This window comes from Anoplophora glabripennis, unplaced genomic scaffold (assembly GCF_000390285.2).
Source record: "Anoplophora glabripennis isolate ALB-LARVAE unplaced genomic scaffold, Agla_2.0 scaffold37, whole genome shotgun sequence".
In the NCBI taxonomy this organism is placed as follows: Eukaryota; Metazoa; Arthropoda; class Insecta; order Coleoptera; family Cerambycidae; genus Anoplophora; species Anoplophora glabripennis.
In genome coordinates, this window is record NW_019416243.1 from 1,880,844 (window position 1) to 1,898,562 (window position 17,719).

Consider the following 17,719-nt stretch of genomic DNA (forward strand, 5'->3'; position numbering starts at 1 on the left):
CTGGCCTTAGGCCTCATACGCATAGAGCCATGATTCGTCACCTGTCATGGTGTCATAGACGTGTTTTGAAGCATCGCAATTGTATTTCTGGAGTATTTCTTTCGACTAATCGACACGAGTCTATTTTTGAGCATTTTTCAAATTATGTGGGATACAACACAAACAAATTTTTTTGGCGGCCAAATGTTCATGCAATATTGAATGTATGCTGGTCCCACTAATGCCAAGGATGCCTCAATCTCATGATAAGTCACATGACGATCTTGCAATATCAGTTCACGAAAACAGTATCAAGGTTTTCTGTAACAACCTTCACGAAATTTGAATTTTACGATACGGACATCGGTTGTCAGATAGCAACACCAGGATCGTCCATTCCCGAAATATAAAAGGCAACCCTCATATTGCTGTCCATGTAAAACCACTCCCCACTGCTGTACCTCCACCGCATCCCACCCCAGCTCTGATCCCTCCAAATCAGCGCGTTATTCCTGCCACACCCTGTCTAATGTAAATACACAAACCACAGTTACGAGGCAATAAAAATATATTAAAAGTAAATATATAATTTGACTTCCATTTACAACATATACAAAACATTTAAATAATATAAAAAACTAATAAAACATGTAAAAAAAATATTTAACCCTGGTTTAAAAATCAGTACAACAGTAAAATATCTACAATATGTACAAATATCTACAAAATTAAATAACTCCTTAAAAAACTATTTACAGGCTGCCAATATCATTAAAGCGTTTTAATTTCTCTGGGAATGGATCCTTGAACAGAACCGGGTCTGCCCGGAATTCTACCGTCTTTAGAGGCATCTTTCCGAATGCCTTAACAAATCGATTTATGCAGTGCGACCTCTCCACCATATGGCCAAGGTCTGCGGAGAGCATTTCATTGTTTGTACATTCAGGGCATTTGAATTTCTTTCTTGGAGTAACCTAGAAAAGATAAAATTGGTTTAAACCAAAACCTTGTATCAGAGAAGTATAGGATAAGTACAAGTATAGCTATGTTGATTGGTGATTCACAAGAGTTTTTTTATGTGAGATCATTATTTTAACAAAATGTCAGGGGTTCTCAAACTGTTCTTAGTATATGGATAGTTATGATTGGATCAGAAATTTATTTGTTTATATTTATGTAAAGAAATGTTTTATAAAAGTGTTTTTTTTGTTGACCTATTTTAATGATCTAACAGTCCTATTGTATAAAACAACTACTCTCCGGGCTATATGAATTATCCAGTATTGAATTAGACCAGCAATGTCTATTAAACAGCAATAGACTAATATAATTTTCTATAAAATGATGAATAAGAAATTCAATTAAAATTACCTACAATATTTATCAAAATTTGTATCAAAATTTCTAATATTTTTCCCTTTTAAATGAAAGATATTGTTACTTTCACTGTTGGTGAGACGGAAATGTTCATACAATACATTCCCCCACCTACCCTCTTTCCTATAATTGATTGTTATTTTATGTGACGTACAAATCGTATACCTAGAGCTTTTGCTGAGCATCTCTAGTGGTAATAATAACTGTATGACCATATCTTAATTGCTACTTAATACCTATTGGCATAAAACATTGCTCTGTACCTACTAATTTGCAGGCATTATGAAACGAATGTACAAAGCAATGTTTTGTAGCAGCAGGCATTGAGTAGTACTGACAATTAAAATATGGCATAGTTTATTAGATTATATCTCACCCACAACATATTTTTTCTACTGGATGGATCTTGTGGAAACTTATCAGAAGCCCAGTTGTATGGCCAACTACAACCATTTTTTATGTAAAAAAAGAGAGGCTTAAATGATAATTTTTGTAGGTAAAAAATAAAAACAAATTCTTACTTAAAAAAAGATTTTCCCCCTAATAGTTGTTCTCCAACTTTTGAATAAAAAAAATATAGAAATTAGCCATATCTTGGAATTATAAAATGATTGGAACATACATATGTATTTCTGACACGCTTTCAGGAGGTTTTCATCTGAAGATAGAAAAAAAAGTACATCAAGATAAATAAATTATGAAGAAGACTAATAACAATGCCAGTTGGTGGATCATAAGTCATTTGTAATTGACTGATCATTAATTTAACAAAACATTAGTGGTTTTCAAAATTTCTTTAGTACCTACTTGGGACAGTAATGCAACAAAGGTTACAATTGTATAAGTTCACACAACAAAAGATCTATAATCTATAGAAAGGTAAAGACAATAAATAAGCATTCCAAGAGATATGTTTTTCCAATCTATTAAGATCTAAGGAAAATTAACTACACCTGTATTTAGCTACTTGCTAAATACAATTAAACGCAATTTTGGACAGAGAAAAAGTTTGAGAACCACTGATTTAACCCACAGAATCTTTACAGAATCTTAATAATATAGTAAATACTATTGATACAACCATATTCACTAACACTATTATCAGGAGATTATTCTGTAATAGCCTGTCAGCCATTGTAATAATACTTTTAAAGAGTAATCGCAAAAAACCTGTGATTTTCGCCCATTTTTTCACAAATTGCAGAGAATTAAATAAAATACATAAAAATATGTTTTTGGTCGCAAATTATTTGTTGTAAAAAACTGAAATGAGCATAGCTTTTAGTATTTTGAAAATTTTAAAAATCACCCCTACTTAGGAGCTAAATAAATGACAAAAATGAAGAATTTGAATACTACCAATTGATATAAAAACTATTAGCATGTGAATTATTCTATTGAATGAATTATCTTAATATACTTTTTTTTTAATTTTTACAATTATTTCTGATATTCTCTATTTTTGAGAATGATTCCACCCCCTGAGCGCGCTTAAGGGTGGATTTTTTAATGCTTATTTCAGGCCCCCGGGGCACCCTCCCCGATGACATAAAAAACTTAATACGTGACAGACGACGTGCGAAACGGCTTGCCACCCGCACCCGCCTCCCCCGACACAGACATGACTTAAACGTACTTAACAGACGGGTGAAGGCGGCTCTGGATGAACTGGCCCAGGATAACTGGGCTAGGCACCTGGAGTCGCTGGATCCACAAGACAACAGCCTCTGGAAAACGCAGAGGGCCCTGCGACAGACCGCTCGCCGTAAAATTCCTCCAATCCACGGTAGTGTGGGGGTGGTTTACACGAACCAGGAAAAGGCCGAGGCTTTCGCCGATAGCCTGGAACTGCAGTGTAGACTGCCTCAGCTGCCCGACGAAGACGAGGAATTCGAGATAGTGGCTGAGCGCGCGGCCCGACGCGTCGACAGAGAGCCAGACAATGACATAATCCCCCCCGCAACACCTGACGAACTAAGACTGACAATACGCAGACTTAAAAACAGAAAAGCCCCCGGACCCGACAATATACATAACACGACACTTAAACGACTACCACACAAGGGCCTCATGGCCCTACTAAACATAACAAACGCGACACTCAGACTAAGACACTTCCCTACCCGCTGGAAAACAGCAAACATAATCCTTATCCCAAAACCCAACAAAGATCACACCATCCCATCCAACTACCGGCCCATTAGCCTGCTCCCGGCTATGAGCAAAGTGGTAGAAAAAATTATCCTAACCCGTCTAAGAACCCACTCCCAAGAACTGCAAGTCATTCCAGACGAGCAGTTCGCCTTCCGACCCAATCACTCCACTGAACTCCAAATCCTTCGCCTTACCGAGCACATCACGGCGGCCTTCAACAGGGGACAGTACACTGGTGCTGTCTTCCTGGACGTCGCAAAGGCCTTCGATACGGTTTGGCATGAAGGCCTACTGATGAAAATGCTCACCAACCAATATCCCATATCCTTTACCAAACTCATAAAATCCTACCTACACCACCGAAAATTCCGCATCCAAATCCAAGATTCCCTTTCCACCACCCGTCCCATGGAGGCCGGTGTCCCCCAGGGCACCGTCCTGTCCCCACACCTATACACCATTTACAACTCCGACATCCCACATCCCCCCAACACCAACATATACTTATACGCCGACGACCTGACAATCACATCCCAATCCGTAGATCCTAGATATTCCGTCTCCCTCCTCCAAAACTCCTTAGACCAACTTGAAACCTGGTGCAACAGGTGGAAAGTCAAAATTAATCCCAACAAAAGTTCGGCTATCCTTTTTACCAAACGAAAAATCCCACAAAACCTCGACAGACTGACACTATCCCAGGAACCCATCTCCTGGAATCGACAAACACGATACCTGGGCGTGACGATGGACCAGCGTCTCACGTGGAAACCGCACATCGTGGAGACGGTGGCGCGAGCGAAGACCACCAGGGCTAGGCTCTATCCCTTACTCAAAGGTGGAAACACCCTCAGTTTAAGGAATAAGCGAACGCTTATCAAGGTGGTACTTCAACCGCAGCTAACCTACGCCTCCACGGCGTGGGGTCACGCGGCAAAAAGCCACTTAAAGTCATTACAGGCTGTGGAAAACATAGCCCTCCGCACGGCCACCGACGCGCCCTGGTACGTAAGAAACACTGACATATTACGAGACTTACAATACACAAACGCTACACAGACAATAAGACAAAACGCGGAGAAACGATTTGACGTAGCCGCTAGACATGACAATCCCCTCCTCAGGCAAGCCGTTGACTACGTACCCGACGTGACCGACAAACACAAAAGACCTAGACACCAACTTTTTGACCCTGGGTGACCACCCCAATGACCCCCCCCCTGCCCGCTAACCTTTTCTGTTTCAGAGACAGCCAGGATCAAGAAACGAAGACAACGACACACACACACACACACACACATACACACCCCCATACCCTCCTTACCTCTCCCTTCCCGCGCTAGCTTAAGGGCCACCTTAGCAAAGCGCATCCCAGGCTGCATAGCCGCACTACCCTACCCAACCATACCACACATAAACATGACACTACCCCCGGGGTTTACACAGACGAGCCGGCGAAGCAAGAAGAGCGCCAGAAGAAAGGGCCCTAGCCGGCGGGGCCCAGCCAGGACAAAAGGAGGTCCCACAAAGCGCCTACACCGGCCGCATTTGCGGTCGGGGTAGACGACGGATGGGGCCCACCTACGAAGGCTGTCCAGGCCTACACGAGATGAGGCAGGATAAAGAGGGATAATCCCCCTCGATCCCAAATCATTGAGGCCAATTTCTAGCCATGGAATAATGGCGGCGTATTTCAGGCATGAGAATAAATCTTTCTTTGTATCAAGAATCATTCGATAGAAAAATTCACATGTTAATAGTTTTTATATTTATTGGGCGTCTTTTCAACCCCTAAATAGGAGTGATTTTTGAAAATTTTCAGAAAACTAAAATCTACATCATCTTAATTTTTTACAACGAGTAATTTGAGACTAAAAACATATTTTTATCTATTTTCTTTACTTCTCTGCGAATTGTGAAAAAAACGGGTGATTTTTGTGGTCACTCTTTAGTTTAAGAATTAATTAGTTAACAATAATTAAACATTTCTGAAACAGCTTTTTTCTTTTAGATTTTATGAATGAGACCATAATAGATCTGGTTTTTCAATTATCAGTGAAGTTAACTACCATTTTGATTAAGGAAGAAATGTTAACTATACTGCAGTTTAATTTTATATTCTATTATGATAAATATGTAACCTACAATTATTAAAAGTAAGCTAAATTATATTTTGAACACTCAGAGAAAAAAGTTTGAGAACTACTGATTTAACCTACAGAATTTTAACACTCATGATTTTTCAATTTTAATTCTCAGGGTTGCTTTCTGTGTGCAGGTATATGCATCTGGTCTCTGGTGCCAATCTGCCATAGCGTTGCAGATTCGTCTTGTTTTCGGTCGCTTGCAACTGTTAGACCGGTCTGGCATCAGGCTGGCGTTTTTGACGTAATACTTAAAATGAGTCACTTGCAGATATGTGTACCCACATTTCCATAAAACTTTTCAATATTTAAAAAATATTTTTGAAAAGAATTGACAAAGCAATAAAATTACTTTTTGCACAAACTGTGGCTAAATGAAATTATATCAGAATCCGTATTAAAAAAATTATAAATATGAAGTGGCATACCTTATATTTTATATAAAAATATGATATTAATAAAAATTGAGAGATAGAGATATCATTATATTACATACTTTATAAACACTTAAGGTTTCCAATTTTCAATAATTAATGTCATTTTTACACCAGTTTCGATTACATAAAATAGTACTTACTTTTATAGGAGGTTTATTCGTCAGATTGGCAACTAGAAAGTTCATGGCAATATCTTCGCAATTCATGTGCTCGTCCACCCAGTCTTTTACTTCCGAAGGCAAGTCTTTCGAGTAGAGGTAACTCCAGTATTTGTGTAAAAAGGCTGCTCCCGTCAGAACCATGGATATCTCGTTGGTCCACTCAGATTCGTACTTCCAAGCGTTGGTCACATTGTCCCATATGTGGGTTCGCGAAGGAAACCCTGAACACAAGCAAATATTATCGTTTAGATAACAAAGCACATTAAAATTAATTTTTGTCTTGTACTTACCCACAATTCGATCTGGAAATTCCCTCCAAACTTCGTATGCAAATTCTACCTCATCGGAAGTCAGCATCACAATATCGTCATCAATGTGTAAAACTGCCTCAGTTTCGATTTCCCGATATGGATAAAATCTGTTAGAAAGCTTGTTTGCTTTTGTCTTTATTACGTTTATTGGCTTTGCCACCTTTGGAAACTCGGTCACTATAAAAAAAAATACATTTTTTTTTATAACATCGTAAATTAAAATGTGACAAGATAATTAATAACACTAACTATCTGATTTGTTTAGATTATCTGGCAAAAACAATTGTACTAGTACTTGTACTATTATTCTATTCTATTAACTGAGTGTACAATTAAAACGAGTGAATGAACTAAAAAAGGAAAATGTTAAAAAATTTAAAATATCTTTGAAATATGGCACCATACTGAAACAGGAGATAGAATGTATCATTTTAAGTAACAGCTTACTATGAAGACAGGTTCACAAACAGTTAATAAAGCATTCTCAAAGTGATATAGTGTGTCCCATTTTTCAGGTTAACATCTCTGGAAATGTGAGAAGGCTGTGGACTTTCAGCAAGCCAATTATTTTACAAATAGTATCCTGAAGGGAGGTTATATTCTACTAATCATTTTATTGATGTCACAAAAGCCTGGCCTACTACGATTTTTTAAAAGTGTCATTTTTCCAGAAAGCGGTATTAGCCATTTTTTTTTATCAAAAAGATAATATTACCACCCATCAAAATACCCATGTACCAAATTTGAACGACAAATGTCTATTGGGTGTTTTTATGTGGTGCCAAACTTCAAAAAATCGGAACTAAAAATTATAATAAGCAGGTCAAAGATTGCCATGAAAGTGAAAACAAGTACCAATTGGACAAAGAAAAAAATACAGACACTAAAAATTTAACACTTTTAATTGCGGCCACAATAAAAATAATAATAATTAACATACAAAAAATGTAGATAATGAATTATAAATATTAAGTTCTTAAACAAAAAACTGCAAAACAATCTAAATTAAATTTTAGTTTTCTCAAACTATGGATTTTTACTTTTGGGGTTTTATAAAACAAAAAGTTTATAAAAACAGACCAAGGAATTTGGATGACCTAATGAATTGCATAAGACAAATTTGTGCAGAGACTACTCCACAACAACTGTAAATTATTTTTAAATTTAAGAAGAGGATTGGAAAAATGTGTTCGACTGGAAGGTTTGGTGGAGAAAACTAAAATTTAATTTAGATTAACGTTTTACAATTTTTTTGTTTAACAACTTAGTATTTACAATTCATTATATTTTTTGTAAGTTATTATTTTTATAATTAATTAAAAATAATTAATTAATATAATTAAAAATTTTAAATTTATAGTGCCTGTATTTTTTCTTTGTCCGATTGGTATTTGTTTTTACTTTCATGGCAATCTTTGACCTACTTATTATAATTTTTAGTTTTCTGATTTTTTGAAGTTTGGAACCACATAAAAAAACACTCAATAGACATTTGTTGTTCAAATTTGGTATATGGGTATTTTGATGGGTGTTGAATAGCCTGGTGATATTATCTTTTTGATAAAAAAATGCCTAAACTTTCTGGAAAAACGACCCTTTAAAAAAATCGTAGTAGGCCAGGATTTTGTCACATCAATAAAATGATTAGTAGAATATAACCTCCCTTCAGGGTACTATTTGTAAAAAAATTGGCTTGCGGAAAGTCCACAGTCTTCTCACATTTTCAGAGGTGTTAACCTGAAAAACGGGACACACTGTATGTAGATACAGAGATTTAACAATCTGGAATAAAAAAATGAAAAAATTGGGGCAACAACTCGATGATTGGAAATTTTAGCAATAATCTATTGACGAAACAGATTTTAAAGACAAGTGCCATATATTCCATTCATATTTAATTGATACATTATATCCATTTGTAAGAGAATTCACTATTTCTGCAATACAAATTCAGATTTTTTTTAACTCAACTTTTATAAATCTTAAATATGGCCTGAAGGATTTCATCACTAATTTTCTCATTAATTTTTTTTTATTTAATTAGTATAACAGAAATGTTTGGAAACAATTCATGGGATTTTTGATATTCGGAATCTGTTGTCAAAGTGCATAGAAACGTTTTTTGCAAATTTTCTCCGAATTTTATCTCTTTTGGTCTTTCAGAAAAATTAATAAATTAATTACTTTACCGGAAATGTAACGCTAATTTCTTTAAATAAAATCCTATATTACCTACCCCGTTTAACCACCATTGTGTGTGTAGAAAAAACTATTCTTTGATTAAATTGTCACAATCGAAAAGCTACCTGTGTCAATTTTGATAGAACCAGTAAGTTTATTGTTATTTAAAAGAATGTGTTTTAGGCAGTGCACCTTTACAATACCCTGTATAACAAAGAGAAACTTTACTTACAAGGTGGAGGACTCTTCTTCTGGTTATTCCAAACGACCACAATTTTCATAAGACTAGGAACTTTTGATAGCCTTTCAGTCAAGAGAAATAAGCTCTCTACTCTATCGTATGTTAAAATGACTGCAGTGAATCCATGAGACTTTGGGGCAGTCATTGGAAAAAATAATGGATTTTTATTGACCTAAAAATAATTTAAAAACTTTATATTAAAAACTTCGTGCTGAAAAGAATATTATTGTATATTATTATATAAAACTGAATCAAGTCTTATTTGAAACTACTACTAAAAATCGATAAAATATTTTAACAAAAAGATATAGGGTGTTTCAGAAAAGTGCCTTAAATTCTAAGAATAATGGAATACTAAAGAAATAAGAAGATTTTTTACTATGAACTATGGATCTATCATTTTTTGTTTTCAAGATACAGAGCAGTAAACTTTCTTTTTCCTTTTTAATTAATTTGCCGTTATGTCCAAAAATAATATAATAATCAACATTTAGTACTGAAATTTTATATATTCTGAGAAACTTCAAATGACCTGGTCGAATTAGTTCTAAGTGAGTTGTACAGGACGTTTATTGTACAGCAATCTAGCAATATTCTAAGTTACTACTTTTTAAAAGTTAGAATTTCGAATTCCTGCGTACAATATCTAAGTTTTACTTTTTGTTCAAATATGTGTGTTCATTTTTTATAGAACTATAAAAAAACATGCTGCAACAAATGTTCAAAATGACAATCATTTTCACAGATCATTATTTTTCAGTAGCTTTGAATGATTTTTAAATTCGTTAAAAGTTTTAATGATTCATTCTCTTGAACATGTTTCGGTATTTACTTAGTGTGTGTACATTTTTTATATCATTAAATTACTTAGTTTTTGCAATTACTTATGTGATAAATTTTTTAGTCTGTAAAAATTAAACATATGTCTACCTGAACAAAAACAATACCTAGCAAATCCAACTTGTTCAACAATGTCTGAGTTCCATGTGCTTTTGGCGGCAAGTAAATTTAATTTTATTAATTTGGTGTTTAAGGAGTTATGAAAAAAAGTCACAAACTAAAAGCCTAGATCAAATGTAAATTCAGGGTTGTTCGTAATTTGTGGTATGTTTATATCCGTTATTTGTATATTTTAAAAGTGTTTATTAGGATTTACTTCCAAATTAATCTTTGTTAAACAATACAAAAAATATTCTTTTCAGAACTGAGAAAATTTGTGGTGCTTTTTAAATAAGTATGTATAGTATTTACATGTAAACAAGTTACAGATGCAGAATGCAGAAATATTTTTTTAATGGATGTTTTTTTTTTCGTATATAAGTCGCACCGGTTAAAATGGTAATAAAAATTATTTTATCCAGTTTCATGTTTAATCAGAAATTGTTTTTCATTTTCGTTTTCCTTAAAAACCTTTTTTATTTTTCTGTTATAAAATTGTTACTCCAAAGGATGCACAAGCATAAATGATTTATTTTTCTACCTAAAAGAAAAACAATCAAACAGAAATTGAGGGTTTACTGATTCATGTATCAAAATTTAAACAAGTTTGTGTAACTTATCAAAAAACTTCCAAAGCTACTATGATCTGAGATTCATCTTAAAAATAATTTTCTGTAAAATTATCACTTTTCAGTGTTTCAAGAATTTAAATCATTTGCGGGTATGCGTATCACGTAACATTTTTTTACAAAACCTAGATATTTCTATTAATTTTCTAAATGTAGCGCTGGGAAGTTTAACAAAACACTTTGTATAAGTACCTAATTGTTTATATAAATATATACAGTGAGCGGCAAAAGTATGGAATATATTTATTTAAAAATCAGATGTTCGTTATTCGAAAAATTGCTCCGACCCGTCGAATTATATTTTTATTTAGCGCATTTTCTGAAGCAATTTTCATTTATACAGGGTGGCCCAAAAAAAAGTTATGAAATCAAGGCCAACTTTTTTAAATGGAAACCCCACTTTTTTGTATTTTTATTCAGTTCTCCATGAAAATCTGAATATTTTTTATGTAACATAATCTATACCTATATTTAACCGTTTTCGAGATAATGGCGTCTGAATATAGAATATGGAAAATTTTCAAAAATTACCCTGAGATTTACCCTGCTGGTTTTAAAATAAAACCACGTTTGCTTTTCCATCTTAGATTTGTGTGGTTCACAGAAAGTTGCTTCAAATCAGAAAAATCCATAAGAAATAAGTGGTTCGGTGATTTATTTTGATCACTAGGCCGCAATGACTTGAATATAAAACATATAAGTGAGGATTTATGTATAATTTAATTAAAAACGCATAATTTTATTGTATAAAATATGATTTTGTTAAATGTCACTATTTAAGTTACGAGCCAGGTTATTTTGCAAATTTTGAACACTGAACCACATATTTCTTATGGATTTTTCTGATTTGAAGCAACTTTCTGTGAACCACACAAATCTAAGATGGAAAAGTAAACGTGGTTTTATATTAAAACCAGCAGGGTGAATCTCAGGGTAATTTTTGAAAATTTTCCTCATTCTACGAGTATATTCAAACGCCATTATCTCGAAAACGGTTAAAGATAGGTATAAGTTGTTACATAAAAAATGATCAGAAAAAAGTTGGCCTTGATTTCATAACTTTTTTTTGTGCCACCCTGTATAAATGAAAATTGCTTCAGAAAATGAGCAACTAAAAATATAATTCGACGGGTCCGAGCGATTTTTCAAATAACGAATATCTGATTTTTAAATAAATATATTCCACACTTTTTCCGCTCACGGTATGTATATGCATTGTTTGAATGGAAATTTTGCATATTTTCTTGGAAGTAGATAGGGTCTGAAGCATCTTCACTATCTTTTGTCTGGATACCTCGAGAAACTCTCGAAAATGGCGTATCCTGTACACTACTGATTTTAACATTAATACTTGGAAACTTTAACATAAACTAAATCAAACTCTCACAAAAAGAAACTAGACAAATATTCTAGACGGTACCGAAAACGCATGGGTATAAAGTTAGGATTGAAGACGCCGTTTTTCAAAAAAACCGACGCTGGTACCTGCTGAATTAAAATAAAAATTAAAAGGTTTGAATAATCGGTCTAAATGTGTCCGCAAATTATCATTTCTTTAAAGATTTTAAACGACAATTAAGAACAGACTGATTAAGCAAATATTCCTATACCATATGAAAGAAGAAATTACATTTTGTTTTCTGCAGCTGCAGCACGAAACCCAACCGTGACATGTTACAATTAACACACGACATGCGGCAGAACCCCAATCCCGGTGCCACACTATGCGGTATACCGCAAAAATGTTCCCAAAAAACATCGTGCGGTAGAACCGCAATCCCCTACGCGGTTACGCCGCGCGCCAACGCGGCACAACCGCGTAATGTGTTACCGTCGTTATTACTGGTATGTACGTTTTCCTGAGACACCCGATACAATACTAACTTTATACTTACTTCAGAAGGCATTAAATTGATTTCATCGTACGTCCTACTCAAATGCGGGTACACACGATCTTGAATAATATCAAGCGTAGTTAAAGCTATTTGTTCCATACTCGAAAAATACGACTTATACATAAACAGCAGGACGTTCTGCATCTGCCTGATACGTTTGTCGGAAATGTTATTGAGCACATCCATCAGAGTATTCAAATGGCTTTCCATAATAAAAATGGAAAAACGTTTCCAATCTATCACATTATTAAATGGCATCACGTGGCCATCTATCACAATGACGGGAATACAGTTGGCTGCCATCGCCTCCAGTAGAACGAACTGGCCCATTCTCTCGCCACGAAAAACTATACAAAAGGCGCTATCCTGCAGGATTTGAGGGTAGGCATGTTTCTGACCAGAATTGACTTCGCAACGTTGAGTATAATTGTGTATATGGCAGGAATCAAGTATCAGTAGAGAGCCGTGGTACTGATATGACAATTTTTGCAATTCGCTAGCAAAGTACGGATCTATGTTTAACTGGGATGAGGTTACTAACCAGGTCCTAAAAAAAATAATTAATTAATCGATGTAAAGTAAAACAGTAAATGTAAACTATTTGTAATTTCAACTATTACAAAATTATATTAAAAATCATATCGGAAATCCAACAACTATTCTATAGACCTCAAAATAACCACGAAAGAATTTCTATTCATTTTATATTTAACAATTATCTACTAGGATAATATTGCTTGTTATTTTTTCTAGATTTTATGTCAATTGATGGAAAAGAAAACAATTTATATAACCGTCGAGGTTTCATTGATTTAAATCAACATCCTCAGGATTTCTATATTTTTCGGTATTTAATCAATGTTATGAGTTTTTGTAATAAGAATATCTCTGAAAAAACTCTTGTAACAGTAGCAGATGATGCTATTGACCAATATACAAGAAATTCCAACAATCAAGTAGTAACGGTAAAAAAATCAAGCCAAATCAAGTCGAATTTATTTTTACTTGACTAAATTTCTAAAAATATAGGTACCACTTAGTGAATGGCTTACTACAGCTGAAATTCTACTACTGGAAAAAATAACCAATGCTGATACAGTTATAGAAAAACTGATTATATGCATTTGAAGAAGTAATTTTATATCGTTATCTGTACATAGATAGTAGGGAGTTCATAATAAATACCTATCATGGAAGGTGCCTTCAACTTCTCCTAATTTGGCCACAGGACTGAACAAAGGCAAAGACACGTCAAATTTTTCTCGAAACGTATACGTGTCGAATCCTGCTCCTGCCACCAGGGCATTTCCCAGGTGGAGCTCCACGACACGGGAGAAATCTGGAGCGCTTCCAGAGATCATGTTGAAGATTAAGTGGTTTTCGCCATTTCTCCAGCTAGAAATAAACAAGTGTATCAATAACTGAAAACGAAATTAACGCGACTACTTATTTTTGACTAATTTAAATGGTTAAATAAATATTCAAGTTAAAATTATTGGTACTATTCAAATAAAACTGTTTTTTTTTCACGACATCTTTATACTGATTCCTTCATTACATAATTTCAAGTAAGCCAGGCGTCGCTCTAGATCTGAATCTGCTTAAGTTTTTAACTGAAACACGTAACAATTGATTTGCTTAGGCCATTAATGTGAGAAAGTAAAATAACTCCCTTAATACAGTTGTAGAGAATCAAAAAACTTAAGACAAAATTAATTTGAAACATACAGGGCGATTAGTAAAAACGGGACACGCCAAATATTACATTTTTTAAATGGAACACCCTGTATATTTTTAAACATAGGGATTTCTGAGAAAATTCTATATATGGCAATATAAACAGTTTAACATTTTAGTGCGGGGTTGCCAAGTTATGTAGAAAATTCTTCAAATTTTGGAAAAAACATGACCTCGAAGAAGTTCTATTAACTTTCAACTACTAACACTTGGAGCAAAAATATTTGACAGAGTTATAGACAAATGTTAGGCAAAGGCTCCTATATTAGCTAATATCTATATTTTATACAGGGCATTTTTTATAAAGTAAAATCATTTTTAGAAAGTTCAAACTTGATTTTCAGATGGAACACCCTGTATTTTATTGTTCTATTTTATTCACATATGAGTCACTTCAACTTTTATCAAGTATGTTCTACACCTAAAGTTGTTATTTTTAAGATATAGCAAAAATTCTGGAAAGACCTATTTTTTATTATTTTCGGTTGCACGAAATGGCTTTGGTAAAAGACGTTACATTGTGTCAACTTGTCAGTTCATAATTTATCATTCCATTTTGAGTTAATTTTATTATTTAATATTTATTTGTGGTATTCTATAAAATAATAAAAAGTTTTTTCAGAAATGTTGCTATATCTTAAAAACTAACAATTTTAGATATAGAACATGCTTAACAAAAGTTGAAGTGGACCGATATGTGGATAAAATAGAACAATAAAATACAGGGTATTCCATTTGAAAAAATTTAGAAAATCAAGTTTCTAAAAATGATTGGTCAAGACATAGCAGCGTTGTTTTTCGTTTTTTGTAGTAGTAGGTTGTTTACTGTCATAGTGACAAATGACTTGTGGAAAATTTGTGTACGCTGGAAAGGATACGAGTGCCAGAGGTTCTGCACGTGAGCGCCAGCAGAAGGATAAGCAACAAGTAGGAGGTAATCGATTGCAGCCAATAGCTGAGGCAACTACACGGCGACGATTGGAGGAGAGAGGTTCCAGGGGTCAGGAAAACAAAAGGAACATGTGCTTGAAGCAGTCGTTCCGCCGAGGCAGCGAAGATCAGGGAATTGGAGCTAAGTAGGTCATTCATCAGCTGATTCGGATATTGGCGGACTCAAAATAAGGAACAAGTAGCACTGAAATTGGACGGAAACTGGTATTTACTATTTATCATATTGGGTAGAATTAGGCTGCATAAAAGTCAGTACCAATTATTTCCTTGATTTCATATTCCGGGTTAATTTTGCATGCTTTGATTTGGGTTATTGATACGTAAAGCTCATCTAACTGAGTATTATTACAATGGCGGAATTAACAGAGCTTATGCGTAAGCGAGCAACTATCAAGGGACAGTTAACGCGTATCAATTCATTTATTAGGGAGTTTACTATCGACAAGATAAAACAGATTCCAGCTAGAGTACTGAAGTGCGGGGAATTGTGGAATGAATTCGAAAATGTACAATTTAAAATCGAAAAGTTTGATGAATACGGGGCGGAAAAACAGGAGAGCGAGCGGATTTCGTTCGAGGAAGCATATTTTGATTGTGTCGCACGTTTAAGAGAATTAGAGGGTTCTGAGTCAGGTCTCGTACCAACTAGCACACCGCAAAAAACGTTAAACGCAGATATTAAACTACCTGTAATGGAAATTCCTACATTTTATGGCTCTAATACAGAATGGTGTGAATTTCAGGAGACCTTTAATACTTTAGTAGATTCTAATGCAAGCTTATCTGACATACAAAAATTTTATTATTTAAAAAGGTGTCTCAAGGGTAGCGCCGCGGAAGTAATAAGTAATTTAGAGGTTTCGTCGGAAAATTATAAAGAGGCTTGGGGGTTGTTAAAACAAAGGTTCGAAAATAAAAAAATCATTACTATAGGTTATCTTGAAGCATTATTCAATTATGAACCGATTATTAAAGAATCTTATACCCATTTGAGAAAATTTCTAAATGAAGTCAGAAAAGATATTCGCGCATTAAAAACATTAAAAGTGCCGGTTGAGCATTGGGACATAATGTTGATTTTTATTTTAGAGAACAAACTAGATTCATACACAAGGCGTGAATGGAAGCGGCAAGGGTCTATAGATAAGTTTTCGACGTTAGAAGAATTTACGGGTTTCTTAGAACAAAGGTGTCAGTTCTTGGAAACGGTAAACGCACAGACAAAAAGGGTACCGGGTGGTAACGAAAATAAAATAAAAACGGAAAAGGTTCACACTACACTAAAATCATTCGTCGCTTCTAGTGATGATGTGTGTTGGTTTTGTAAAGAGGGTAAACATGCATTATACCACTGCAGAAAATTCATAGATTTACCTGTTGCATCAAAGAGACAGGAAATAGGTAAGGCGGAATTGTGTTGGAATTGTCTAAAAAAGGGACATCGGGTTATAAAATGCAATTCGAGAGGCTGTAGATATTGCGGCAAAAGACATAATTCATTATTACACGTTGGTCCTGAGTCTCCAAGGGCGGAGGAATCGGGAAGTTCCGGAGGTACACAAGCTAAAGCGGAGCAGTCTANAGAACCTCTGGCACTCGTATCCTTTCCAGCGTACACAAATTTTCCACAAGTCGTCCAATCCGGCTCGAAGGACCAACTTTGTTTTGATAATGAAAGACCCTTTTTGTTAGTGGACTGTATTTTTGTATTAGAGCAGGTATATAACTTGGGAAGCAATCGGACAGGCTTGCAAGATTTATTTATCGGACTCGAAAAATATGTAAAAATTTGTCACTATGACAGTAAACAACCTACTACTACAAAAAACGAAAAACAACGCTGCTATGTCTTGACCATACCGCCAGCCTTGAAAGCCTGTCTTTCAACATACTGGTATACATAAACCCATAAACAACAATCAAGTATAAACATAGAGATACAAAGAGTGTACCAAACATATCAGCGTAATATCAACTCAATTTTTAATCCTTAGAGTCATCAAAAGGCAGTTCACATAACTGAGTCACGGCTCTTTTGAACACACCTTTAGCTGTTTTCACTGATACAACGCGGCACGTATTGTCACTTCCAGAATGTAACTCTATCACTCTAGCTAACTGCCACTTAAGTGGTGGTAAATTTTCGTCTTTGATCACTACCAATGATCGTATTATAAAAAATGCCCTGTATAAAATATCTATATTAGCTAATATTTGTCTAACATTTGCCTATAACTCTGTCTAATTATTTTGTCCCAAGTGTTAGTAGCTGAAAGTTAATACAACTTCATGTTTTTTCCAAAATTCGAAGAATTTTCTACATAACTTGGCAACCCCAAATGAATAAAATGATAAACTATTTATAATGCCACATATAGAATTTTCTCGGAAACCCATATGTTTAAAAATATACAGGGTGCTTCATTTAAAAAATGTAATCTTTGGCGTGTCCCGGTTTTACTCATCGCCCTGTATGTTTCAAATTAATTTTGTAGTTTAGGTCTCTTGATTCTGTACAACTTTTATGTAAACTTTTTTTCTGTATTGAGTAACAAGGGACTTTCTCACACTAACGGCCCACTC

At 34.6% G+C, this 17,719-nt stretch overlaps 1 protein-coding gene across 1 annotated transcript in view; it reads right to left on the bottom strand.

Moving 5' to 3' along the window:
* Positions 1-653: 653 nt before the first annotated feature.
* The window catches only part of LOC108913506 (exostosin-2), a 104,366-nt gene continuing 87,300 nt past the window's right edge, over positions 654-17,719 (bottom strand). Inside the window, exons 2-7 of the mRNA XM_018719061.1 lie at positions 13,634-13,843; positions 12,449-12,995; positions 8,977-9,157; positions 6,543-6,740; positions 6,232-6,473; positions 654-953 (exon numbers count right to left, since the gene is read on the bottom strand). Coding sequence (XP_018574577.1) covers positions 732-953; positions 6,232-6,473; positions 6,543-6,740; positions 8,977-9,157; positions 12,449-12,995; positions 13,634-13,843 — 1,600 coding nt within the window. The 3' untranslated portion in view covers positions 654-731. The remainder of the gene's footprint in view (positions 954-6,231; positions 6,474-6,542; positions 6,741-8,976; positions 9,158-12,448; positions 12,996-13,633; positions 13,844-17,719) is intronic.